Source organism: Miscanthus floridulus, chromosome 19, assembly GCF_019320115.1.
Source record: "Miscanthus floridulus cultivar M001 chromosome 19, ASM1932011v1, whole genome shotgun sequence".
Taxonomy (NCBI): domain Eukaryota; kingdom Viridiplantae; phylum Streptophyta; class Magnoliopsida; order Poales; family Poaceae; genus Miscanthus; species Miscanthus floridulus.
Window position 1 is genome coordinate 20468161 of NC_089598.1, and position 27292 is coordinate 20495452.

General features: G+C 46.0%; 1 protein-coding gene and 3 pseudogenes across 2 annotated transcripts; 2 read left to right on the top strand and 2 right to left on the bottom strand.

Moving 5' to 3' along the window:
• The first annotated feature begins 6051 nt into the window (after positions 1 to 6051).
• Positions 6052 to 12944, top strand: LOC136529099 (putative clathrin assembly protein At5g35200). Of its 2 annotated transcripts, none has more exons than XM_066522163.1 (16): positions 6052 to 6209; positions 7758 to 7889; positions 7994 to 8063; positions 8315 to 8412; positions 8566 to 8707; positions 8798 to 8898; positions 9455 to 9538; positions 9645 to 9695; positions 9820 to 9885; positions 9997 to 10062; positions 10566 to 10646; positions 10740 to 10808; positions 11547 to 11708; positions 11784 to 11859; positions 11945 to 12057; positions 12163 to 12944. In XM_066522163.1, the coding sequence occupies exons 2-16, from the start codon at positions 7791 to 7793 to the stop codon at positions 12586 to 12588; spliced, it is 1704 nt and encodes a 567-aa protein (XP_066378260.1). In that variant the 5' UTR covers positions 6052 to 6209; positions 7758 to 7790; the 3' UTR covers positions 12589 to 12944. The 2 variants fall into 2 exon arrangements, with proteins under 2 accessions (XP_066378260.1, XP_066378261.1); XM_066522164.1 differs by having other exon boundaries at positions 11556 to 11708.
• Positions 12945 to 13363: 419 nt separating this feature from the next.
• Positions 13364 to 18282, top strand: LOC136529100 (uncharacterized; annotated as a pseudogene).
• A 143-nt stretch (positions 18283 to 18425) lies between these two features.
• Positions 18426 to 20048, bottom strand: LOC136529101 (uncharacterized; annotated as a pseudogene).
• Positions 20049 to 25613: 5565 nt separating this feature from the next.
• On the bottom strand, positions 25614 to 27238 carry LOC136525688 (uncharacterized; annotated as a pseudogene).
• Between the last annotated feature and the right edge of the window lie 54 nt (positions 27239 to 27292).

Here is a 27292-nt window from a genome sequence, read left to right on the forward strand (position 1 = left end):
CCATCACTGCGCCTTCCGCTTCCGTCGTAGCTCCGCCTTTCCTTCGTCGAGCACAAGGCACCATGCGCGAGCGTGCTGCACCACCGCATGGCCATCCCTATCGTCATCCGCGCTGACCCATGCCCCTCAGTCCCGCTACTACCCATAGTTGCACGCCGCACCATCGCCGCCGGGCTACCGTGCCACATCTGGCCACCCACGCGCCCTTGTACTGCTCGCCCTTCTTGCCCATGTCGATGTCGTCCCTCCCCCACATAGTCCCACTACGTCACCGGAGCCGTAGGCACCCTCATGGTTGGCGCCGCAGCAGTCGGTGTGCTCGCTGCCATGGCTCACGCAGATGGGCTACCGGGGGGCGGCTCGGGTCTTGCCATGACCAGCCCGAGGCCGTGCGGGTCCCTGTGCAGCTCGCTGGCGGGTTCCCGTGCACCTCCCGCCGCCGTCATGCCCTCCCGGCCAGGATTGGTCGCCAGCCGAAGCTCCTCTGCTCTAGGCTCTATTTTATGAAGGTGAGAAGGTGAGGAAACACAAATAGTATTCTTTATCGGGTTCATTTCGCAAAAGTGCTAGACTCATAAATTTACAATTAAAGGCTTAGTTGATTTAGAGGAAGTTCAAGGGTTTCCTACAAGTTAGCCACTGCCTGGGCCTCTGGTCGTGCTCGCCAGCGTGCTGGGCCGGTTTGTGTCTGCGCGCTGGGCAGCGCCCACTGCACTTGGGCCGCTCGCGCCCGTGTGTGCGCCCTGCCTGGTGGGCCGCCGGCCTTCGCTGGGCCGGCCTATCACCGTAGGCTGCGATGGGGTTGATGGGCTGTGGTCTGCCCATCTCATGGGCCATCCACGCCACTACCGGCGCTAGGCCGGGCTGCCCGCGCCGTTGCCACGGGCCGCTAGGCCATTTTGGGCGGCCGCTGGCCCCTCTAATTTCTAAACGATTGCCAAATTAGTTTCGGAAATAAACTTGTAAAATTCGTAGAAAATCATAAAAATACCAAACTAATTTTGTTAGTCTCCTAAAATCATGATCTATCTGTTAGTATATTTTGTTCACATAGTTTGATAATATTTTTGGAAGCTATATAATTAATTTAAGGTGTCTAATATGATAAAAAGATAACTTGTAGTAATTGTTGTGATCAATTGGTAATATTGTTGAATCTAAAATTTGTATAGTAGGCTTCTAGCAATATTAGGTACTTACTATAATTTTTGTAGCTCTAGAATAATTAGTTTGCTAAATAGATAATGCTGTCCTATTTCGAATAATGATTAAATCGATAGAATAAAATAAAGAAACCACTTGGATTTATATAACTAAAATAATTGTTGGGAAATAACGTCTGACTCGACAATATGGATATGTGGCCTAAGTATGATCGTTATTAGAACTAGCCCGTTAACTTGAGAGGCGTAAATCGTATTTTATGAGTCATGATTGCAGTCGATTAATTACGTATTTGCATTGCATCGTATTACATATCATATAGGTACGATGATGGGTCAACGAATCAATTAAAGGATGATTATGAATTCGAAGATGGTGTAATGGTATTCTCTCTAGGAGATAATGCAATAGGCTTTCTATCCAGTTAATGGTGGATGATCTGAAGATGCAGATACTAACTTTTTAATATATATCTTACCCAGACAAGCCCCGGTGCATAACCCCTACGTTTCTGTAGTTTAAATTATATTTGTGCATTAAGTTTTAAGGAGTTGAATGAAACCCACTTGTATATACATATCTTTATCCTATGAGTCTTACTAGTATGACAGGATCGTGTAGATTGCTATGCTACAGGACTCCGGTAGAAGTCGAGTGATGACTGTCACTCACGAGAGATAGAAAATATATTATTGGATTATTATCATTTGGAATATATAAAAATTGTGAAAAAGGAAAATGGTGACCGGACAGAGATATGGTTTGGGTATTGGTGGGTGTAAGAGGTTGTGTCACCGTGGACGCGGGGTATAACTTGGTTACACTATTTTCCCTGTCTGTGTCAGTTAAGGACCGGTCGTTGCATAAGACGCTATGCAAGTCACAGATGTATTATCCCGAACATATACTTGTGTATGGGCGTTTGGAAGACTTGTTGCTATCTTGTCATGGATTCGTCTCTTTTCGGACCGACTGTCAAGGTTTCTTTTTGGTGGAGGAGGTTCTTGTATCGCACTGAGTCCGGGACTAGGGGCGAGGGCTTAGAGTCCTAGTTTGGTCGAGGACCTGGACACCCAGGACAGGAGGGTGATGGGTTTGTTCTGCTTGTGCCCGGGATACAAGCGGGGCGTGTGTTTTTGGGGTACTCAGCTGGGGACATTTATTCGCAAATTGCCACTGAGTCGGTACGACTTGTCTTAACTCTAGCACCGTAGTAAGAACTAAAAGATGAAAGACGGAAGATGAAAAAAGAAAATCTGATTGCTTACCATCTGCTTGAAAGTAGCACAGGGGCTTACATAGAATGGTTAGTTAATGAACCAATGCGGCTATTAATAAAAATCGAATATAAGGACACTCTTTTAGTAATGCTTCTTGCAGATACAATAAACCCACAAGCCAGATAGCCTTACATATTCTTGGAGTCTTTTCTTTCCTCCTGTCGGATAAGTCTTGCTGAGTACAATTGAGTACTCAGGGTTTTATCCCCCCTGTTGCAGGTCACAAGTGGATGCTAAAGCTAACTCTTGTGTGTGGATTTCTCCTGTTGGCTCAGAGAGGATTTTCTTTACACTGCGACCATAGTTTTTATTTATAACTCTTACCAAATGTTTTATAAAGGAAAGTTTGTCATAGTTTACATATCAATGTTTCACCATGCCATGAATAGATAATTATTTTCGCTGTAATTCTGATCACATGTTTATATTCCGCTGTTACATTAAATTGTTCATAACTCTGATAATATGATTACATTCCGCTGTTATAATAATAAATATTATACTCTGATGTATATGTAAAGTGATGTAAGAAATGGTTAAGAATGATGTAAGCTTTATTCTCTCATTTGTGATCCTGATGGAAAATATGGATTTTTGGGTTCTCCCCTGGGGTGTGCCCGACGGAAACTCTGATGTATATGTAAAGTGATATAAGAAATGGTTAAGAATAATGTAAGCTTTATTCTCTCATTTGTGATCCTGATGGAAAAATATGGATTTTTAGGTTCTCCCCTGAGGTATGCCCAACGGAACCGAGTAATTTAGTGTTCTCCTTTGGGTGCTGGTTCTGCCACAGAAAAGTTATGGAATGTCAAATTCCAAGCTAAATAGCCTAATCCATTAAGTAGATTTTAATTCATTCAAAACGAAGGGATCCAAACGGTACAGAAATTTAGAGCAAGTGATGCTAGTATAATACTATATTAGTAAGTTTCTTTCTTTCTTTTAGGACAGCAAAAGGAAACAAAAAAAAAACCTGAACGCCACTAACTAGTGATTACTACTAGTACTAATCTACTATTATGCTACTAGTACTAATCTACTATTAGTACTCTACTACTGTTAGTAACTAGCTAAAGCAAGCTTGATGTGCATGCTAAGCTGTTCGCGCAGTGCAGTGCAGCAGGGGCGAAGCTACGTGGGGTGACCCGAATGCACCGGCACAGGGTAAAATCAAAACACAAGTTAACAGGAAGTAAATTTTCAGGCTATTCGCTTGCTCGTATACTATCGTAGATTATAAACTGAAATATTATTTTTCTCTCACATCAAACCAGCCAACAATAAATAATCCACGATCACTTACGACGAAACGAACAGGCTGTTTACCTTTTGTGCACCACCTGGGCCAAACATGTGCACCACCCTGAGTCCATGCGTGATGCTTTCACTGGCCACAAGCACGCCAATCTTGACGTGCGGCCGGCTCAGCTTGGATGTCTAGGAAATAGACTAAGGGCTTGTTTGGAACGGAGGAATCGAAAATATAGAAAAGGAAAAAAAACACAGGAATATGATAGAGATGACATGACAAAATAGAGGATAGGAAAAACGCAGGAAACCTATAGAAGGTGGTGTTTGGAACACATGAATTAGAATTATAGGAATCTTTGGTGGATACCAAAGGGCAAAAGAAAAAAAAATAGCAACATGCTTCACTTGCGTTAGCTGAGAAATGTTTGGGTCACTGACAACCTGACATACTGTGGTATGCTCCCTTCTTTCCTGTTTTCTTCACGGGCAGTGCATTGGGCATACACAAAGGAAAGGAAACCAAGAGATCCCGGTAGATTTTTTATTTCCAGTGAAATGAGCATCCAACTACAGTAAAATGGAGGAAAGGAATCAATTCTTCCCGTGTTCCAAACACTCCAGTCAACTTCCTTTTCTTTGGTTTTAGTTCCTACAATTTTTCTTCAAAAATCCTTTGTTCCAAACGCCCCTAATGCTTAACTCATGACGCATCATTTCCTTCGCGTGGACTGCGACTGTGCGACTACTACGAAGAGGAGAGCCAGAGAGGGCGGGGCTGTCGCTTCGCCTGTCCAAAATTGCGACCATCGTGAGGGGGAAAATCGCCGCTCACGGCTCACGGATCATGGCCACCATCTCTAGCCACCAAATTGCCGCGCTGGAGCTCATCACCAAGTAGCCGGAGCTCATGTCGAGTAAGCTTCTGCATCTTTGAATCTTTGATCAAATAAAATATTTGTTTTCTTTTGTCACTTAGATTCTTTGGAATAATGTGCAATGACAGGTAAGCTTATGTCGAGTAATCATGAATGGTTTGATGAATTTGGAAATTGACTTGAGTACCGCGAGTCCACTGATAATGCTACTGTAGTGGATCGCTTCAAGAAAATAAGAGATCGCAAATACTAGGAGGTGATGCATTACTTTCATGTTTTCTCGTTTTCCAGTTCTGAATCCATCTTTTCTCGACATATTTAGTCACCTAACTAGCACTTCTGTTATAAGTAATTGACTCATCAAGGACTTCGGCTTAATATGTATTTTGTTATGTAGACCATGTAAATTTTGGGTGTTCATCTGAATTTAACTATTAATATTTCAGATCCATCATTTTGGTAAGCATTTATGTAATTCTACTGTTTATGTACTATGTCACTGGACAGAGATTATCATTATGCTTATAAAGTGTGCACTTGGGTCCTTGATGCTCTAGCTTCGCCGCTGCAGTGCAGCATTGTTTAATGAGATAATTGTCCGTTGGACATCCAAAGTGATGGTTCTTTGCTGACGGACACCCACTTTGGAGCATTATGCCAGAAGACACTTTAGTTCGGTAAAATTAGGCCATAGGACACCGCGCGACCGATTACAACCAGTTGAGGAGAGAAAACAGCGGTAAAATAACATTCTTACCCGGCCGCTTTCTTCTTTCTCTCTCCCTTTCTCTTTTTTCTGTTTCCTGTCCATGGTGGGGCCGTGGGGGCGCACTCGAGCAGGCGGGGCTGTCGGGGCGTCACGGCCGCCGACCAACCGCCTCCCACCGTTGACGTCGTACGCCGACATATAAGGACCACAACTATCGCTTATTTGCTGCTCCAGGCAGAGGAAGCTGGCGACGGGGAAGCTGCCTCGCCGGTGATCGCGCACGAAGAGATGCGGCACAGCTCGTGTGTGGCCGGGGATGCACGACCTCCACCGGCGAGGAAGCAGAGAGCCCGAGCTGAGGAGGCACAGGGTCGCGGTGAGAAGAGGAGAAGACGAGGAATAATTAGATTTTAGGTGGGGCTCGCGTGTCAGTGAGAGGGAGATGGGCGGACCCAACTGTGGCTCAGGGGCACCGGATGTCAAAACGAATTTTTTTTCTCTCTTCAACCAACTGCAACCGGTCCGCGGTGTCATATAACTTAATTTCGAATTTCATCGAACCAAAGTGTCTTCTGACAAACTTACTCAAAATGAAATGTTCGTTAACAAATAACCATCACTTTATATGTCGGCTAGACAATTGTCCCATTGTTTAATGATTGGGTGCCGCGTCCCTGCCCGGCCTCCGGATGGTGGTTCGCCTCCGGGTTGGCGGAGCCGGGAAAGCGACCGCCCATCCTCGTCTTCTGCTTCCTCCCTTTCTCTCGTCTCCTCGCCAAGAACGAACGCACCCAGTCCATTCCTTCTCCTCTCCTCCTATCGCCTCCCTCCCTCTCTCTGCCCCTCTCCTCCCCGGCGGAGATTCCTGCTTCTGCTTCTCCCGAGGATTATCCCATCCAAGCACTCTGCTGTCTGCTGCTGGCCGAGGTGAGTGCTGCGCCGGGCTCAGCTTGCTCCCTCTCTCGCTCTCTTCGGTTCACTTCCCTCCTGAGCTGCACCTCAACCCCCCGTGCTCGTTTCGTTTGCTCGAGCTCCGTTTCCGTTGCTTTGGTTTCGCTTTCGCATAGGGGCGAGCGCGGGTCTACGGTTCTAGATGGAGTAAATTTTCATTCTGGGCATGTCGCGTTGCTTTTGCCGATTCTGGCGGCGGTGAAAAAAAGCTTTCTTTTTCTGGGGGCTCGTGAAGGTGAAAACGCTTATCTATTGTCTGTCCCCCCGAGGCCCGAGCTCAATTCGAAAACCCGTACTCGGTGGACTTGTCTTCGTAGGATTGGATTCCACTGTGCTGGCGGCTGGCCTCGTCCGTCGTTTCTGGATTCGTGGCCGTGTGATTGGGATTGGATCCGGCGACGAGCCTCTTGTGGATTTGGTGGGTGTGCTGTGTGCGTGTGCGAAAGTGGGATGATTGGTGATGCGATAGTAGCTCGTCGCGTGATCCATTGCCGGGATGCCAAATTTGAAATTCTGTTTTGGCCTTTCCGGGAAATTCTGAGATTTCAGTGGCTCGCCCGGAGAATCCGGGCGTGATTCTTGCCTTGCTCTGCTCCATTTGTGGAATCTGTTGTTTGCTTTTCCTCATCCCAATTCTTCCCTCCCTCTGCTGTGGCTGTTTCGACCAGAATACAAATTGCTTCTGTCCGGACTCTGGAGGCTACAAGCGTCTTGACTTCAGTCAGCCTCCTGCGAATTGCAATCGCAGCTACTCTGCGAGGTTCTGCCGACGCTTTTGAGTTGCTTTGCTTGTGAGTTGTCTGTTTTTGAGTTTTGGCGTGATGACCTTCACCACGTGTTTGCCAATTTTGCTCAGTTTGATCTGTTCAAACGCTCGGCATATTCCGGAAACTCGCTATGCCAATTTTGCTGTCCTGCTGTCCGTTGGGTAAGTCCAGAGGTGTTGGTCTTGTTTGTTTCGTCAAGCCCAGAGATTCCCGGTGCTGTTTATTCGTCTGTTTCGTTCCCTCCTGTTTTTACCTCATTTGGATTTTGGATCCATTTGTTTTAGATGAAATTCATCTTGATCCAGTGATATTTGTGCATTTTTGCTTTAGTAAAATCCAGACTTTGTTTCGATCTCTGTCGGTTTGATCTCCTTTGCTGTTCAGTCATTAATAATCTGTCAGTCTTTGATCACAGTTTCTTGCAGTAGAATTCCTTGTAATAATTCATCAGTATTTTATTTGATTGCTGCGTTTCTTAGTGTGATGTGCAATTAGGGCTTGTTTTCGTCCTCCCATCTATCTACTTTCCTAAGACAAAGCTCAAAACATTTTTGGGCTCCATACATTTATCATCCAACTGCTGGCGTGCAGCAGTTATTTCTTCTACAGTAGGTTTTGACTGTTGATGTAATTGGACGCGATTAAGATTCAGGCGATGTTTTTCCTATTTCTCTCACTGACACTGTGACAGATAACATTTCGGTTTAAGACAAGCAGACGTCTCATTTGTCCAACGCTTGGTTCTTTGCCTATTCAGGCCCACTAGGATACCAGCTAGGAGTTGAGGAGAATGGCTGTTGGTGGAACTCAACCGGTCCTCAGGAAGTACCTAGGTGCCCTCAAGGACACAACGACTGTGAGCTTGGCAAAAGTGAACAGTGATTATAAGGTGATGGCATTTTCATGTTCCTCTGAATAGTACTGTATTTGGAAGACTCCATGCTCAGACCCTCACTGCACGCACCGTGGACTTATCATTCTTCCCTATAACAGGAATTGGACATTGCAATCGTCAAGGCCACAAACCATGTTGAGCGTCCATCAAAGGAGAAGTACATAAGAGGTAATGGAATATCCTGTCTCTTAAGCTGAAGTCCTAGTTCAAACTCTGAACTGCATCCTATGAGTCAATCTCCAAATTTTCATAGTTAATGAAAACTCAGCTGCTACATAGAAATTTGTTCACTCATCGCAGATATTTCATTGCTAGAAACATGTAACTGCATTTGATTATGCAGTGATTTATTTCAAATCTTCAATAACTGTCCAACCTCTTTTGTTGCTGCCACAACTAACATCTTTATTTATTTGCAGAAATTTTCCATTCCATTTCTGCTGCTAGGCCACGAGCAGATGTAGCTTATTGCATTCATGCCCTTGCTAGACGTCTTTCGAAGACGCGCAACTGGGCGGTATGGATCCTATACATTGCCATACTATTTACTGAACTACTAATGTCATGAATCCTTCTACTTATTTTAAATGCTTTTCATGGGTGGTACCATGAGACAAAAGAAGTTACAAAGTACTCATGAACATTTTGCACTGATTATTTTATCTATTAGGTTGCGCTGAAGACATTGATTGTCATTCATCGTGCGCTTCGGGAAGTTGATCCCACTTTTCGTGAAGAGCTTATTAATTATGGCAGATCTAGGTCCCATATGTTGAACATGGCCTATTTTAAGGATGACTCTAGTGCAGAAGGTACTAGTTGTTAGTGCTATCCTGGTACTGTATATTGCATTATAATTTCTGATTTAAAACTTATTCTTCTATTTCTATTTTTTCATTCAGCTTGGGACTATTCTGCATGGGTGCGCATTTATGCTTTATATTTAGAGGAGAGGCTTGAATGTTTCCGGGTGTTGAAGTATGATGTAGAAACAGATCCTCCGGTATGTAATCTAATGCAAGCTTACTTCTTTTATCTCCTTCATTTGCGAAACGTTTTTGAATCTCATTTGCATTTTTATATTTGTTGTAGTCCATGTAGCTACATATTAATGTCACTGCTTCAGATACTGCCGTGTGACGCACTATAGTGTTTGTTCTATCCTGATCTAGGAACTGTGGTCTGTGGATGCATAAATGGTGCATATGCCCAAAAGTCAATCTCTGCTTATAGCCATGTGAACTTTGTGGTACCACTAGCACACAAGACAAATGTGTTGCCATTATTTGCAGCAATTAAATTTCAAATTCTGGAGTTAGAAATGCAACCGATGTTTTTTTTTACCAAGGAAATTATGTGATCTGCTGTACTTCATGTTTTCCTTGGTAACTCGTGATTTTATAATGTTGTCAGAGTTCAGTAGTTTGTCATATATGCAGCTGATTAGTAGTTTTCCCCACTTGAATGGAATGGAAGTTTTTTTTTTTAATTTTATGTCAAGAAACATTAGATGCCAGCAACTGTATTTCTAAGTACATGGATAATTCTGGTATCTGCAGAGGACCAAGGATCTTGATACTGTTGCTTTGCTTGATCATCTGCCACCATTGCAGCAACTCCTTTTTCGGCTTCTTGCTTGCCAGGTAATGACTCTTTTGTAACTACTGTGTGTACAAGTTACACCAGTTCGTCTTCATGTGATACCATTTAAGTTTTCAATTCTATTGGCTAATTCCTGAAATTTTACAGCCACAAGGAGCGTCGTCTTACAATGTTATAATCCAGCATGCACTCTCAATGGTTAGTATGAATGTCTAGTTCTTTGTTTCTGTCTTTCGTAACTTTTAGTGCTTGATTTTAAGCAGTGCACAACTGGGCTTTGGTCCCTGGTGTTTATTGACTTTTTTTTGTGCATTACTGGTAGGTTGCTTTAGAGAGTGTTAAGATCTATACTGCGATTAGTGATGGAACAATCAATCTGGTTGACAAGGTGAACTTTCTTAAGCTTACAACCTTGGATAAGTTTGTCAAATCTACCTACAATTGTTATATTATTTGATTGATTTTTCTCATCAAACTTAAATGTTATTCCTTATTGCAGTTCTTTGAGATGCAAAGAAATGATGCTGTTAGGGCACTTGATGTATACAAAAGAGCAACTAACCAGGTATATTGTTACTCCTTTTTCTCTTGCAGATCCATCAAATTAGTTTTTGAGGCTATTTCCATCCAGTTTTACCAGCACATGATTCCAAAATTCTTGCCAGAGCACATTAGCACAATGAGGATATAGTGTAGCTATGTACCAGGATACTTAAACAGTCAGTTTTCTGGGAGGGACTGCTCTTATTTAAGTTTTTAGTGGTCTCATCCTTGTTTAGTTTATCTTTCCCTATGAAGACAGTGGGAAATATCATGAGTCAGGCATCCTTCTTCCCCTCATAGTCTCTCTTTGTGTTGTCGAATGAGGATTACTGACATATGAACACTGCGAAAAAATGTTCAGTTCACACTTCAGCATCACCAGCTCTGCTGGCACTGATCCATGTTCCAAACTAAATTCTGAGCCATAAGCCATTGATTCAATACTCGAGACTGTTGAAATGAAAATGTGTAGGCTGAATATTGATGGGTTTTCTAAGTTTCTTTTCAATTTTTTTTGTCACATAGGCTGAACGACTTTCAGAATTTTATGAAGTGTGTAAAACTATACACATTGGGCGTGGTGAGAAATTCCTGAAGATTGAGCAGGTTCGATAAATGTTCCTTGGATTCTTTAAGTGTTTGTTTTTTGTCCCCTAAGTTACCAATTTACTGATGAAATTTATCAATTACTTCCTGCAGCCTCCAGCATCATTCCTGCAGACTATGGAGGAGTATGTAAGAGATGCTCCGACAGGTCAAAAAGAAAAGGTATGGAAATTACAAGAAGTAATTCACTTACTGATAGGATGTTTGAACATCAATAAGCTATCTTCATTTGCATATCAGTATGCCCACAAGCTGATGATGATGAATCCACTTCAGAAACAATTCAAGCTAATTAGCTCTGTGTTGTTTTGCATAATTCTCTGTGAAATATGCCATTTTTAATAACCTTATATGTGAAAAAATATGTGAATATATACTGGGATTTCCAAATTAATGCATAGTACTAAGGAATAAAATAGAAAGCACGAGTACCATTTTCATCTGAGTAAAAAAAAAAAAAAAACTCGACCTGTGGGGGGTTATGACGGCCCCCGGGTTTTCCGTTAAGAAGAAGGATCTTTTCACACAGATCGAGAAAACCCCTGAACCCCCGCCCCCATCCTGACGCAGGAGGTGCTGTCACCCTGTGAGAACCGGGCCGGGGCCTTTCACTGCACTTTGGCACATGGGGACGGGCGAGGGGATTTTTTTAACCTCAGCCTGAAATTCGCTCCAACGGGGAGTCGAACCCAGGACCTGAGGAGTGCCGCTGGGTCACCTAACCGTTTGAGCTAGGCGCCCTTTGGCCATTTTCATCTGAGTAAATGATCCCCACACACTGTTGAACTATCGCATTGCTATCAACTATTCAGCTTGAAGTTTTCAGGAGGCCCTTCAACCATCTTGTTCATTTTGTTATACAGTTCTTACTCAGTCTTCTTGTCTCTAAGCGTACTTTAGTTGTTTCAGGCTGTACTAGCGATAGAATACAAAAAAGAGCCAGAGGAGGAAGAAAAACCGGCTTCACCTCTTCCGGCTCCAGAACCAGAACCGGAACAAGAGCCTGAGCCAGAACCCGAACCAGTGAAAGAGGAAGCACCAGAAGCTGAACCGGATTTGCTGGTAACATTCTTTGCTACTACTATGAAGCAGCCATTAGCCATACATTTTTCTGCTAACACTCTTTTCGCTCTTTAGGGTCTGAACGAACCGAACCCTGCTGCTACCGCAATAGAAGAGCAGAATGCTTTGGCGCTAGCAATTGTTCCGATAGGTACATTTCTCATGAATGAAAGCTAGTGGCACCATGAAATTGGTTAACTGAGAGTCATGCCGCTTACTCTGGCTTACTGTGGCAGATGATGTTCCAAAAGCTGCTCCTACCTTTGAAAATGGAGTCACAGGCTGGGAACTGGCCCTTGTGACAGCACCAAGTTCAAATGAGACCGCCGTTGCCCCAAGCAAGAAACTGGTAGGTTGCTGAACCACTTTTATCTCGTAAATTCAGCATTTTCCAGACAGGAATTGGCAGGTTGCTCATCATTGTTTGCTTACTGAAATTTGAAACTGTGTGCAGGCCGGTGGTCTGGACTTGCTGACCCTTGACAGCCTCTACGACGAGGCGAACCGGAGAGCGAGCCAGCCGTCAAGCTACAACCCCTGGGAGGCGACCCCCACCACGGCTGCCCCGATGCTGACGATGGCGCCGGCGATGCACGACCCGTTCTACGCCTCGAACGGGTATGCGGCGCCGCACGGCGTGCAGATGGCGGCGATGGTGCAGCAGCAGCAGGCCTTCATGCTGCAGCAGCATCAGATGATGACGATGGCCCCAGCGCCGGCACCAGTGGTCCACCACCCGATGCAGATGCAGATGCAGATGCAGCAGAACCCCGCGAACCCGTTCGGCAACCCCTTCGCGGCCGCCGGAGCGCACCCCTACGGCGCCGCCGGCATGCCACTCCATGCCGGCCCCGGCAACGTCTACACGGGGCTGATCTGATCTACTAGTACCCACGCCCGGTCCGGCGGTCAATTTCTTGGTTGCGTTAGCGCTGCTGTTACCACATCATTCATTCTTTTTGCCCAAGTTTTCTTGTTGCCATTGTGAGAAGGAAATTTGTAGCACAGACACAGACACAGGTAGAGAGTATATCATAGCGTCGGTTGGAGTGTATAGCAAGCAGGGGTCAGTCGTCAGTGGTGTCCCGTACGTAGGAGGCGATTGTATGTATATTATAAGCGTAGAGTTTGGTCACCTGTTCATGTGCAGTTGAGAGTCGAGATTGAGATATATTGGATTATTCTTGGTGAACATACACTGGATACGGTTGAATAATGCAGGCATTCTTTTTAGCAGCTGACTTTGTGCGATCGAATGAAACAGGACGGTTTTGATCGACATGTCATTATGAAGCCGGAAAGTTGCTCCATGCTTTTGCTGGTGCTAGTGCTAGTGCTAGTTAGTGTGTGGCCATGTCTTTCCCCTTGGCGTGCGCTTGTCTGCCGCCGTTTCACGGAGCCTTGACGCAACCACCGGTGGAAGCGGTCGCCGATCTGTCTATTTTTCTCATCGCGCAACCACCGGCAGCAGCATCTGGCGTTCTGGAACGGCGCACCCCGCCGGCGGAGCCGGATACGTCCGTCCGTGTGCGCGCACCAAGCGGCACACGAGCGCGATCACCCAACCAACGGCCCGCCCCAAGCGGGCGGGCGCGGCCCCGACTCGAACCCGTGCCGCCGTGCGGAACCGGAAGCCTCTCTAGCTCCCGAGTCGGCCACCTCCTCTCGGCTCCTGCTGCCGCAAGTCCCAATCATTGCCTTCCCCACCCCACGAGCCCACCTCACCTCACCCCACCCCACGCCAAGGCCGCCCCAGCGAAAGCAGAGGGAGAAGGAAGCAACGCCGCAAGGCCGCAAAGCAATCGCGAAAGCGAGGCGGCGGCGGGCGGATGGCGCGCGGGCTGCGCGGCGTCCGCGACGACCTCTCCGAGCTGGGGCGGCACCTGCTGGACATCGCCTGCTTCCTGCACCCGCTCCTCAACCCGGCGCACACTGACTCCCCGCCGCCCACCCCGACGGGCCCGGGCCCCCGCCGCCGCGCGCGCCGCTCCCCGTCCCCGCACCCGCCGTCCCCGTCGCTCCTCGCGGGCATCCTCTCCGACCTCGCCGAGATCGGCGGCTCCTTCCGCGGCGGCTTCTCCCGCGCCGCCGCGGCCCCTTCCTCGCCGCCGCCGCCCGACCGCCCCGCCCCCGCCGCGCTCGAGTCGCAGCAGGCCGCCGCATCCCCGCCTTCGCCTGCTGCTGCCGCGCCGATCGTAGATGATGTCGTGGGAGCTGCGCGTGCCCTCGCCGCGCGCCCCGAGGCGTGGATCGACTTCCCCGTGCTCGCCCTAGATGAGGGTAATTATCTCTTCTCGATTTCTGACACCTACACGATTGTTGCTACTTCTGCAAATATTGGCATCCTGCCTACGCAGATTGCGCCTGTGCTGGTGCTTCCTGTGGAGTGGTTTCCTGGGGCGGGTGTAGAGGTTGCTGGTATGGGGGTTGTTAGTTGTTACTCCACACAGTAGATTTTAGTGGAATTGAGAGCAGAGGGAACTTAATTAGGCACTCAGATAGTACTCGGGATGTTTAAGATTAGTGCTCGTCGTAGGATAATGGCATGCGAGTGCATGTGTAACAAGTTATTACTTTGAGAGCATTGATGGATGTGATGATCAGAGGACGAATAGAAAAAAAAAATATCCAATGTTTCCAGCTTTAAATTTCGGGGTTTTACAGCTGTTCAGTGTGTTATTTGGTTTTTTAGCTCATTTGATTGACTATGAAGTTGCCTGGAATAGGCTGAAACAAAGTGGAGAGACTCTTATTCGGCCTGTTCGCTGGTTGGTTTCTGAACTGTTTTGGGCTGACTTATGCTGGTTTGTTGTGAGAGAAAAACACTGTTGGTTGGCTGGTTTGAGCTGGCTGAAACCAACAAGCGAACAAGCTGATTATGTACGTACTATGCTTGGATGTTGGGAGTGTTTGTCCTGTATGCTGTCTTGCTGCTGAGTACAGGTCTCGTGAAGTCATGATTTTGTTTTGTACTTTTGTACCATCTTCCATGTGGTATTCATTATTATAGATTTGACTTCCTATTATATTAAATACACACAAGAGTTAGTATAAATGAGATGCATTTATGGATTTTGAAGAATGGTGTACTGTTCTACAGCTGTATAAGAGATACTTTTTACATAAGCAACTATATTTAGTAAATTGCTTGATGTTTGAAAATAGATGACAAGATGCGTTGTTGTTTTTTTCTGTGCAATACTTGGTCAAGTTTTTCTTCCCTACTCCTTGGATCAATTATGTATGGCATGATCATGACTGAAATCTTGAAAAATACAGGCTTAGTACTGTGAGTTGTTTTACTTAGCTCCCGTTTAGAAGTATTATTTGTGGCTTTTATTCTTCTGTGCTATGCATTTTTGTCTCTACTTCTATTAATGTCTTTTTTGTGTGTGACTATTTTAGTCATACCATGATGTTGTTTTATTCTTTTTGCAGATTCTGTAATCTCTGATATCCAAAGAGATCATATGGAATCCATTGAAAAACTTGTCCCAGATTTAGCATCTCTACGGGGTAGGCTCTGCCCTTCTTACATGGATGAAGACATATTCTGGAAGATTTACTTTAGGTTGCTTGAGTCGAACATAATTGAGCATAGTTCTGAGGTATATTCATTTTTTTGTGCAGCACTCTCTTGTAGCATACATTTGAATTTTGATGGTAGACCTGCATTTTATATACTAGTTTTAGTTTGAATGAAACTTATGTGGTCTTGAAACTGAGATGTCATCATAGCATAGCCTGTTAGCAAAGTGAGCGCGAAGCATATTTATACTAGTTATCTTTTCCTTGTACATTTCATAGTATTTATTAAGCCATACTTCTTTCTATAATATGGGAAACCTCTACGTCAAACGGGGTTCAAAATACTATGCATGTTCGAAATTACTACTCCCTCCATTTCAAATTATAAGATAAGATGTTTTGGCTTTTCTAGATACATTGCTTTTACTATGTATCTAACACAGTGTATATCTAAGTGCATAGCAAAAGCTACGTATCTAGAAAAGCCAAAATGTCACAAATTTGGAATGAAGGGAATAATTGATATTATTAATTTATTATTATAGAAAATCCCAACTTCTAGAGAAGCATAAATTACTAGAAAAACTCTTATTTTCAGCGGATTCTGTTGACTTAAAAATCACATTTATGGCATCACAAGTCGTTATATGTAGCAGATCACTATGAATTCTGGAATCATGCTAGGTTGGGTTGCCCAAACAGTTTGCATATCTTGTGAGCTTGTTGGGTATCTATATCGTTCAGCACTTCAGCTTCTAGTTTGGCTGCAAAGATTTGATCATACATTGGTGTGATCCATTTCGAGATGGATTTTATTTATGCATTGCAGAACTAACACAAACAATATCAGTGCCTAAGTAACAGTTTGTGTCATCAATCAAATGTCATCTTATTTCAGCAAGCAAATACTAGGATTTTAAGGATACAAAATAGGTCAGCAGATATTGATAACATGAGGTACTCCATAAATTGTATAAATGTTTTTGCTATAGCAGTGCTAGAAGAATAGATTGTGTGCACTATGCACTGAAACAATGTTGCTGAACCGATTGGAAATGTGAATCCCATTGCAGTCATTCTAATATATTTTGTTCTTCATTATACATACAGAATGTTTTGTTGCCTTATAAAACATGGATTGCGCCACTGAATTCACAGCTGAAAATCTTAATCTTCCGTATGCACTAGGAATGCAACAGAAATGAAATTAAATGTATAGAATTTTCCTTTATAGGAACTGGTATCTCATTAGGTGAAGTGTGAATTTGTACCAGAATTTGCACGGTCTTTGATCTACAATATCTTTGACCACCTGAATTATTTTCTAGAATATATTCTCAGAACCTGGTGTAGTGGTGAGAGCTGTCTCACTGAGTCACCAGGTCGCGGGTTCGAAGCAGCCTCTCCGCAGATTTTGCGGGGGGAAGGCTTGCCTCGGATTTTTCCCTTCCCCAGACCCCACTCATGTGGGAGCCTCCTGGCACTGGGTCTGCCCCCTTTTATATTCTCAGAACCCTTCAACTTTATGAGATTTAACTAACAAGTATTTTCAATACAATTCTACACCATAAACTTGCATGATTTGAAACAACATAATTTAAAATTTATTGATGTTTGTAGTTTTAAAGGTTTGACTAAATATTGTCCCAAACATGTTTTTATGACCGGAGAAAGTATTTGCGTATGATAGTCATCTCTCATCAGTGCCTGTATGCAAGACCAGTATTAAATCTTGCATTTTGTCAGATTACAAAATCGGTTGCTACCTTACATCCTATGGATTCACTATGTTGGTACGTGCTTGTTTGCTTGCTGACCTGGGAAACATGTTTGGCCCACGCAGCATTCGCAGGTGTAATAATTTCCTAATGCCTGGGGTTGATCAAGCTTGCCTGGCCAGCAGCCCCCAGGCTAGGGAAGCAACCAAGCACCATGCACATTGCCAATAGTGTCTAGACTTCCATATTTTACTGTTATTAGTTGCTATTTTGACTATCCTCTGGAGGCAGTTTCCCCATTTTGCCCTAATGTAGACTGGACACTGGAGTGCTGAATATGTTGTCAATGATCTTTGGGCTTAATAAGATCATCTTTAAGCTTCTCCACAAAGCAGCATCTCTGAAAAAACGAACTAATAAATTGAGTTATGTGTTATATGATACGATAATGTATCATTATTTATCTTTTTACTAATTAGTAATTATTAATTCTTCGTGCAGGAAGATACCCAGAGCGTGCCAAATTCTGTACATCACAACAATGAGATAGAGTCAGATTCTCCACCTCACGTCTGTGAGATAGAAAGTGTAAAAAGCAACCAAGAAGGGTATCAATCTTCGAATGGCCGTGCTTTGCCCAAGACAAGATCCGAGCGAAGCATTGACCAATGGGTATTTGCAAAGTCGAAATCTGAGGAAAGCATGGATCAGTGGTCTGAAATACCTTCAGATGTGGAATCCTACAGAGAAGGTAAAAAGATACCTCAGTAGCGAGGAGCTGAGCGACGTTGATAGTGCCAACGTCGTTGTCATGGACAAATACATGGACTCGCTTCTCTCTGACCGGAGGCACCTCCCCTATGCTAGCTCCTCAGTGCGCCAGGATTCAGTCAGACGAAAACCTGCTTCATCCAGCCATCGGCCTCCACAGCCAACTCCACCTGTATCACTGTCAAAGAAGGAATCATGGGATGTCATTGAAGACTCGGAGTTTGATATACTTGACAGTTAGTGATTGAGATCTTTGCGATCTCAGGTCTGTTTATCCTTCTATTTTCTTCCATGTTTCCCCACGCTTCACCTGGTTTGTAAATGTGGACGTGCAGGTGGCGTTAGTGATAGTGGGAAAGGATAAATGATCTTTTTACCAATATATTATAAGTGTCAGTGTGTGCATATAAATCTTCTCAGCTCGCAAGCTGTAAGCCTGTAACCTGAGAAAATTGTGATGAATCTGTCCGCCATTTAGCTAGTTGCCAAATGGGGATGGTATTTGCCTCCCAATTCCTAAGTTAAAAGTGTTTCATGTGTTGGCATCGTTGTTTGTTTCCGATATTTCTTCATTGCAGAACAGGAAATTGCCCTCATACCATTGCAAAAATCTTCGTATCTCTGATTTGCCATCACAAAATCGAATATCCCATACAGTAGCAAAATTTTGGGGGCAAATTTCTACCCTTATATCCCACTGTTGACTATAGTCAACTTATAAAAGACTGAAAAAACATAAATGTCACTGAAGGGCAAGCAATAGAAGAGAAGACAACGATATGCTCTTGGAGTTCAGATAGAAACAAATTGAAGGAATCCCGTAGAAACAAAAGAGAAGACAACGATCTACTTCATTTTTTTTTTCTAAAATGCAAGCTGTTTTTGTTCACATTTATGTAACTTTGTGCAACATCAACTTAGTTACACTAAATTCAGCATAATATATATATGTTCTATTAACATGGTCGTTTGAGAAGTTCAACATAGCACAAACATAGACCGAGTATTTTAACGAAGCAGCAGTAGCATTACAACGAAAGCTGGATCCACACCGTTTGGAATTCAACCTATTGGGCATTTGGTTCAAAACAGATCATCGCCATGTCAAGGTGGATCCAAAAGACGAGCTAATCCTGGCAGGGAGCCTGCTAGCTACTATAGAAATTTACAGAAGTTTCACTGCAATTAGTTCGTCCAAACGGCACAGCTACTGAAACCCGCCAGGAGGCACGAACAGCTGAGCCGCGTCGATGTCAGGGCGGAGCCGCAGCGCGACGCGCTTCATGTCCTCCATGCCCCGCTCATACCCCTTGAGTGCCTCCTCCACCGCCGCCTGCCTTGGCTTTCTCCAGCTTCCTCCTGGAGCTTCAGCGCGTGCCCCAACGAGCACGTCGCGTAGTTCGCCGCCTGCATTACTACGTGCACCCACGCCGCGAGGCGCCGCCAAGGATCAGGATCGAACCTGGAGCGTCGCGATGTAGCTCGTCGCGATGACGGAGAAGGGATCCGCCACCAAGAACGAGCGCTCCCGCGCCGGCGTGATGACGCCCTGCAGCAGCTGCCGCGCCGCCTCCCACCCGACCGTGTCGCCGTCATGTCTGTCCGGGGCGTGCTGCAGCTTTCGTTTTTGGCGCGTGGAGAAGCCGGGCGGGACAGACACCCACCCGTGACCAGTGGCCTCCTTTGTGTTGTTCTCCGCCGCCGGCGGGGCGCTGCAGCCGGGCTCACTCTTCACGGCGACCTTCGCCGCTGCCGCCGCCTCGGCGGCCGCCTTCTCTGCCCGCATGTTCTGCATCATGGCATGGGTTGATGGATCCATCCCTAGCTCACAGTGACAAAGCAGTGAATCATTTGCTCCACCGGGTGTCAAGCTCAAAGCTCAAGGATGGTGTACGACATTTTACCTTTGGCGCCAGTAGCGTTGCCCGTTCGTTTGCACGATAAGCTATGAAAACTACCGTAAGATGATTTGATACGAGAGAAAAATACTATTGATTGACTGAAAAAGTACGAACGGGGCGATGATAGGGGGGTATTTAATTTTTTACCACCACAATGGATGGTTCCTCCTTAAATAGCAGCTTTATGTTTAACGCAACACTTTTAGCAGCGGAGAGAGAAAAACGATACACATTTACCACTTTTGCTCGCGTGGCTCGCCAGCTTCGCTGTCCAACTCGGATCCGAGTCAGCAGGCTTAGGTAAAAAGATCTCCCCTGCCCCTGACGTCTTATCCTTTCCCGCGCGGCCCAGCTCACTCCACTCTTCCTCCCTCCCTCGTTTTTCTCTGCTACAGGCAATGCCCGCCCGTCATCGCCGCCGCCGCTGTGTAAACCGCCGCATTAGGATATGTATTGATGTATGGTGTAATGAAGTGACAATGTAGGGATGAATGGAAATACAAAATGTGCTTGAATGGAAATAAAATTTCTGGTTGAATGTGTATGTATTCAGTGTCAGATTTTGGGCATATCAAAACATAGCAGCAGTACATAACCCATTAACCATAACTCATCATACAAAGTAACCAGCTAGCATGAACCAAATAAGATCAAACACAATGATGAGATGAAACACATTCATTAAATAACATTAACCAGCAGTACTAAATCCAGTGACATGAAACACACAAAGTTTTGCCACACACATTGTTCTGGCCACATACATTGTTTTTGGCCACATACATATCCATGTTCTGACCAATAGAAGGCCTTAGTTATACAAAAGAGATAATTTTTTGGACCTTTACAACCTAAGTGAATTTGTCCTTGATGGTGCTCTCATTTTTTCTTTTTGTTGGCTGGGCTCTTCCTCACCTTTGTAGCTAGTTGCTTCTTTCTTGGAGTCATTTTCTTAGGTGGTGGGTCCACAGATGCACTTGCTGTTTTATCTACCTCATTCACAACTTGTAGATCCCAGCAGAGATTCCTGTTGAATGCAAGACATGTTATCAGAATGGCAACAGTAAATTTTGGTCAAGCATATATTTTGAAGTAGGACATACCTTCTAGTTGCTGCAGTGGTTGAAGGTGGTGCATGCTCAACCTCAATTGGTGCCATATCTAGGACTTCTCTCTCCGCAGCAGCTTCAGCTGCTGTAGAAGCTTTAGATGTAGCTTCCAGATCCTCCCTTGCTACCTTAGCTGCTGCTTCTTTAGCCACTGCTGCCCTTGTTCTTGTTGTATTTCCTCCACTAGGGGTAGGATCTATCTTGCTCTTCTTCCTTTTAGGTTTAGGGGCTGACTTTTTAGTTCTTTTCATGCAATGTAGTTGTTAAGGTCAGTGGTTAACAGTTAGAATTGTAGCTAACAGTAGGGGTAGTACATTATCTTTTTTTGGTGCCAGTCAGTGAACACCTCTAGCTTCTAGACCTGTGGCCATACTCACCACATCCAAGACATTTGACATGTCTTGTTGCTTTACCACTTATCTCAGATGGAGCTAGATGCCTTTTCTTCTTCTGTCTGCCTGGGTCTCTCTTCTTTCATATTTGGTGGGAACAACTTGAAGCCCTTGTCCACCTCTGGCCATTGTCCTCTATCTGTTATGCTGGGAATGATCCCACGGTATGCAGCCTAGAACTTCTCAACTGAGTAGTAGTTGTGCACATACATGTCCATATTGGGTTGCCTCAGGGTTGTGATTACAACCAATGCATGTGGTCAAAACTTTCCAGTCACTTGCCTAATCCACTGGCTCTGGTATATCAGTAGGCACAGATGAAGGTGGTGAACTACATGTATCACCAGTACCCTGTGTATTCTCAGGTACATTAGAACCACTGCCTCCTACATTTCTAGGAATTCTATTGCCTTCACCAGTAGTGACACCAGATGCACATCTACGCGTAGAACTATCATTACCAGAGTATGCATGTTTGCTGACAACGTCAACTACAAGAAAAGCAACCCTTTGTCCCCATCTGTCCTTTACCATTTGCTGAAAATGCTCATCCCTTCTCACTTTCCATTCAGAACCACTGTCAGTGTCAACTACCCAGACTGATAGTGTTTGTGATGGCCCCTAAATGATCTTTGTGGCCATCTCATCATGAAATTTCTCTAGAGTTGTAGGATCTCTGGTACGCCTAAAGGGGGAGTGAATAGGTCTGTAACAATTCAACTCAAACCAAAGTCAAATTCACCAGTGGCACTACTGTTGTTTGAGTGTGGTACTGCCGCACCTGTAGGAGAGATTAGTTCACAGTTCAAAATCTACCCAACGAAATTTAGATCGGGTAAATTTCTTAGCTTTCCTGCAGGGCGGTAGATCACAGATCGACAGCTGAAAGTTGTGGGAACACCACACACAAGTAGATCAACCTCAATCCTAGAAATCAACTCAACAACAACAAGAACACAAATGTAGCAACACAAGCACAGGATGACACAAGGATTTATCCCGTGGTTTAGCTCGCCACTAAGGATTGCCTAAGTCCACGTTGTTGAGGTATACCACTAAGGCTTAGGGATTTGCAACCCTACCTCGTTCTTAAGTCAAGAGAGTAAACTCTTGAGATGAGGAGTGGTTTTACTTGCTGGAAGAGGTGGTTACAAACCTCCCAGGGCTACCACATAAGTTGGCAAGCTCACCGGGCGACGCTCTAGCCGGCTAGGAGTCAAGCTCCAAGAGTAACAAACACAACCGCCGTCCAAAACGTGAACCAAGTGCTCTTTAGACTTTGAAAATCAATGGAGATGCTCTCTTATCAAGTTTTAGACCCTTATCCCTCAAGGATTGATGGGGAAATCAATGGATTTGCTTGAGGCCTTGAGATCAATAATGGAGTGAGAGAGAGAGAGCTCATGCTCTGTTTTGAGTGTGCTAAAGTGAGAAAGAAGGGAGCAGGTTGGTTCGTTGTCGTTGAGAAAGAAAGGGAAAGGTATATATACCCCCCAGGCCCCAACGGTCACTTAAATTGCAGATAGCCGATGGGGAGAAAAAGAAAAGGTATATATATCCTCAGCCCTCAACGGACATTTCACCCAAGAGGAAGGGCGAGACGAGGTCCGCGGCCTTGAGGTCAGACGAGACGAGGCCGCCACCAAAGGGTCGGGCGAGCCGAAGCCCGCAACCTTGGGGTCGGGCGAGACGAAGCCTGCGACCAAAGAGTCGGGCGAGACGGAGCCCGCGATCAAAGGGTCGGGCGAGCCAGAGCCCGTGACCTTGGGGTCGGGCGAGACAGAGCCCGTGACCAAAGGGTCGGGCGAGACAGAGCCCGCGACCAAAGGGTCAGGCGAGACAGAGCCCGCGACCTTGGGGTCGGACGAGACGGAGCCCGTGACCAAAGGGTCGGGCAAACCGGAGCCCGCACCCAAGGGGTCGGGCGAGTCAGAGCTCGCACCCAAGGGGTCGGGCGAGTCGGAGGTCGCACCCCGCAAGACAGTAAGGATAATAGTGAAGTGTAGACTATCTTGGCTATGAATATGAGGATGCATGTGGTTGTGTTGAGCACTTGGTAGCATAGATTAGCTTAAGCATTGTGCTTCCCTTTATAGTACGGCTTTTCCTATACTCAAATTCAATATATAAAAGAATTTAAATCTCCTTTGAATTTGAAGCCATCTATATTTGTAGTTGGGGGCTCCTCCGTTTCGTGTAGCATCATCGAATATAAATTCCCTGCTTGTCATCTCGATAAATCTCATTAGTTCTCTAATTGCGAGGTCATTATCACCAAAACCCACAATTAAGACTTGATTGCACTTTCAAGAGTATACTGCCCAGTTCTATCCAACCACAACTCATGCTCTTGCTCGACCATTTGTACTAGCCCATACTCCCCATCAGCGACATATTTACCAACCTTAACAACTAATCTAAACGCATTGCCAAGATCAATCCTTGACAGAATGAATTAACAACAAAACAACCAACGAGTTAGAACAATATCCTACAATCTAAACAAGTCTACCATTTCCAGTGCAATCAAAGATTGAACTTACCAAATGGGGCACCCGCTAGAATCCATTGTAAGGAGTAATACTACATAAGCTGCCTACGAAGCACAGATGGAGAAAAACCGAATCGACAAACCCTAACCCTAATCCCAAAAACACAGTGCAATGTAGACCGTGGATAGGGCTCGAAGCAGGCACATACTTTTACTCCATCTCAAAAGTGCTCGGGGGCGACTGGGACATAGCTCGAGGTGGGGAGCGGGCGGCGGCGGCAGTGATGGGCGGGCGTTGCACGGAGCAGAGAAAGACAGGGGAGGAAGGGAGAGTGGAGTGGGCCGGGCCGCGCGTGGAGGATAAAGACGCCAGGGGCAAATGAGGTCTTTTTACCTGAGCCTGCTGATTCGATGTGAGCTGGACAGCGGAGCTAGCGAGCCACATGAGCAAAAATGGTAAATATGTATCGTTTTTCTTTCTCTGCTGCTAAAAGCGTAGCGTCAAACCTAAATCTGCTATTCGACGAAGCGCCATCCGTTACTATGGTAATAAAAAGTTAAATATCCCCACGATAGGAGGGCGATGGTATAGGTGGTTTTGGCGCACGAGGGGTCATCCTTGCCGCGGCCAAATCGCCCTCGCTGAGGTAAATCAGGACATCAAGTGGCGCGGCGCCACGCACACTCAGCACCTTCGCCACCGCGCTCTTCTCCTCATTGGTGAGCACTGGATCAGCAGTGGATTTCTTGGTCGGCTCGCCCCCAGAGCACGGGGCACGGCCACTGCGCCGACGACTTGAGGAAGAAAAGGCCCTCCTTCCATCTCTTGATTTTATCCGGCAGCCCCGTGAAGAGCATGCTACAGTTGGGGGAGAACTTATTTAGGAAAAAACGTTTTAGTAGCTTATATGACCGGAGGGGTTGGGGTGATTTTTTGGTGATCACCAATTAATTTGGATGGGATGAGAGAGCTGCTGGAGCAAGATTTTTGAACGCGCAGTTGGCGTCAGTGACAGTAGGAAAGGATTAATGATCTTTCTACCAATATATTAAGCCTGTAACCTGAGAAAATTGTGATGAATCTGTCCGGCATCAGCTAGTTATCAAATGGGGATGGCATATAAATCTTCTCAGCTCGCAAGCCGTAAGCCTGTAACCTGAGAAAATTGTGATGAATCTGTCCGCCATCCAGCTAGTTGTCAAATGGGGATGGTATTTGCCTCACAATTCCCAAATTAAAGTGTTTCATGTGTTGGCATCGTTGTTTGTTTCTGATGTTTCTTCATTGCAGAACAGGAAGTTGCCCACATGCCACTGCAAAATTCTTCCTATCTCTGATTTGCCATCACAAAATCGAATATCCCATACATAGCATTTTTGGGGGCAAATTTCAACCTTTATATCCCACAGTTGACTGTAGTCAACTTATAAGAGACTGAAAAAACATAATTACCCCTGCATTCTTAGCCTTTCACTGAAGAGCAAGAAATAGAAGAGAAGACAACGATCTGCTTCATCTTGGAGTTCAGATAGAAACAGATTGAAGGAATCACGTAGAAATAAAAGAGAAGACAACGATCTACCACATTTGTTCTAAAACGCAGTCTGTTTTTGTTCATATTTATGTAACTTTCTGCAACATCAACTTAGTTCCACTAAATTCAGCATAAAAATATGTATCTTCTACTGTGTTAACATGGTCAAAGTTTGAGAAGCTTAACATAGCACAAACATAGACCGGGTATTTTAGCGAAGCAGCAGTCGGTGCTCATCGTACAGCACAATTTTGACAACAAAAGGATTCATCAAGAGCAGCTAGTATAGCTACAGAGCCACACCGTTTGGAAGTCAACCTACTGAACGGACATTTGGTTCAAAACAGATCATCACCATGTCAAGGCGGATCCAAAAGACGAGCTAATCCTGCAGGGAGCTGCTAGCTACCCTAGAAATTTACAGAAGTTCCACTGCAATTAGTTCGTCCAAACGGCACAGCTACTGAAACCCGCCAGGAGGCACGAATAGCTGAGCCGCGTCGACGTCAGGGCGGAGCCGCAGCGCGACGCGCTTCATGTCCTCCATGCCCCGCTCGTATCCCTTGAGCGCCTCCTCCACCAGCCGGCGCTCGTGCTCCTCGGAGCCCAAGAACTCCTGCACCGCCGCCGCCTTGGCGCTCTTCACCTCGGCCGCAGTCGCCTTCTTCGCCTCGGCGAGCTCGGCCTTGGCTTTCTCCAGCTCCTCCTGGAGCTTCAGCGCGTGCCCCAACGAGAACGTCGCGTAGTTCGCCGCCTGCATTGCGCGCCGACGCCACGAGCGACATTAGTAGGTGCACGCATGCCGCGATGCGCCGCCATATATACTATCAGGAATCAGGATTCAGGATCGGACCTGGAGCGTCGCGACGTAGCTTGTCGCGATGACGGAGAAGGGACCCGCCACCAAGAACGCGCGCTCCCGCGCTGGCGTGACGACGCCCTGCAGAAGCTGCTGCGCCGCCTCCCACTCGATCGTGTCGCCGTCATGTCTGTCCGGTGCGTGCTGCAGCTTTCATTTTTGGCGCGTACAGAAGCCGGGCGCGACAGAAGCCGACCCGTGACCAGTGGCCTCCTTTGTGTTGTCCTCCGCCGCCCTCTTCTTCCCTAACGACGGTGTCCAGCCCGGCGGGGCGCTGCAGCCGGGCTCACTCTTCGCAGCGACCGTCGCTGCTGCCGCCGCCTCGGCGGCCGCCTTCTCTGCCCGCATGTTCTGCATCATGGCATAGGTTGATGGATCCATTCCTAGCTCACAGTGACACAGCAGTGAGTCATTTGCTCCACCGGTAGTCAAGCTCAAAGCTCAAGGATGGTGTACGACATTTTACCTTTGCCACCAGTAGTACGATCTAAAGGCGATGGTGTAGGTGGTTTTGGCGCACGAGCGGTCAGCGTTGCCGCGGCCGAATAGCCCTCGCTGAGGTAAGTCAGGAGCAGGACATAGATCGGCGCGGCGCCGCGCGCACGCAGCAGCTTCGCCACCGCGCTCTTCTCCTCTTTGGTGAGCACCAGATCATCAGTGGATTTCTTGGTCGGCTCGCCCCAGAGCACGGGGCACGGCCACGGCGCCGACGACTTCAGGAAGAAAAAGCCCCCCTTCCATCCCTTGATTTTATCCGGCAGCGCCGTGAAGAGCACACCGGCTGTGTCCTTCGGCGCGAAACAGTAGAGGCCCTTAACCTTCAGCATGCGCAGCGAGAAGAAGTGCAGGAACACGGGCACCGACGGCGGCTGCACGCCGGCGGCGCGGGAGAGCGCGAGGAAGGCCGCCAAGATGCGCCAGCAGTTGGGCGCGAGCTGGCTCGGGGCGACGCCGAAGTGCGAGAGCACCTCGCAGAAGAAGGGGTCGAGCGGGACGCGCATCCCGGCCTCTCAGCGCACTAGTACAGCAGGTGATCCCCTTGTATAGAGTTCACTTCTGCTCTTTCTCCTTTTATCTCTCCTTTACCTTGGCATTTAGCAGACTTACACCATACTATTCTACTTGCTCTCAGGAGAATGGAGCTATTTATTGGAGCTAGAGTACTTCCTCGCTTCTAAAAATAATTAATAAATAAATACTCTTTCACTCCCAAAATAAGTACACATCTCGTATTTTAAAAAGTCAAGTTTTTTAAATTTCACTAAATATATACCAAAACT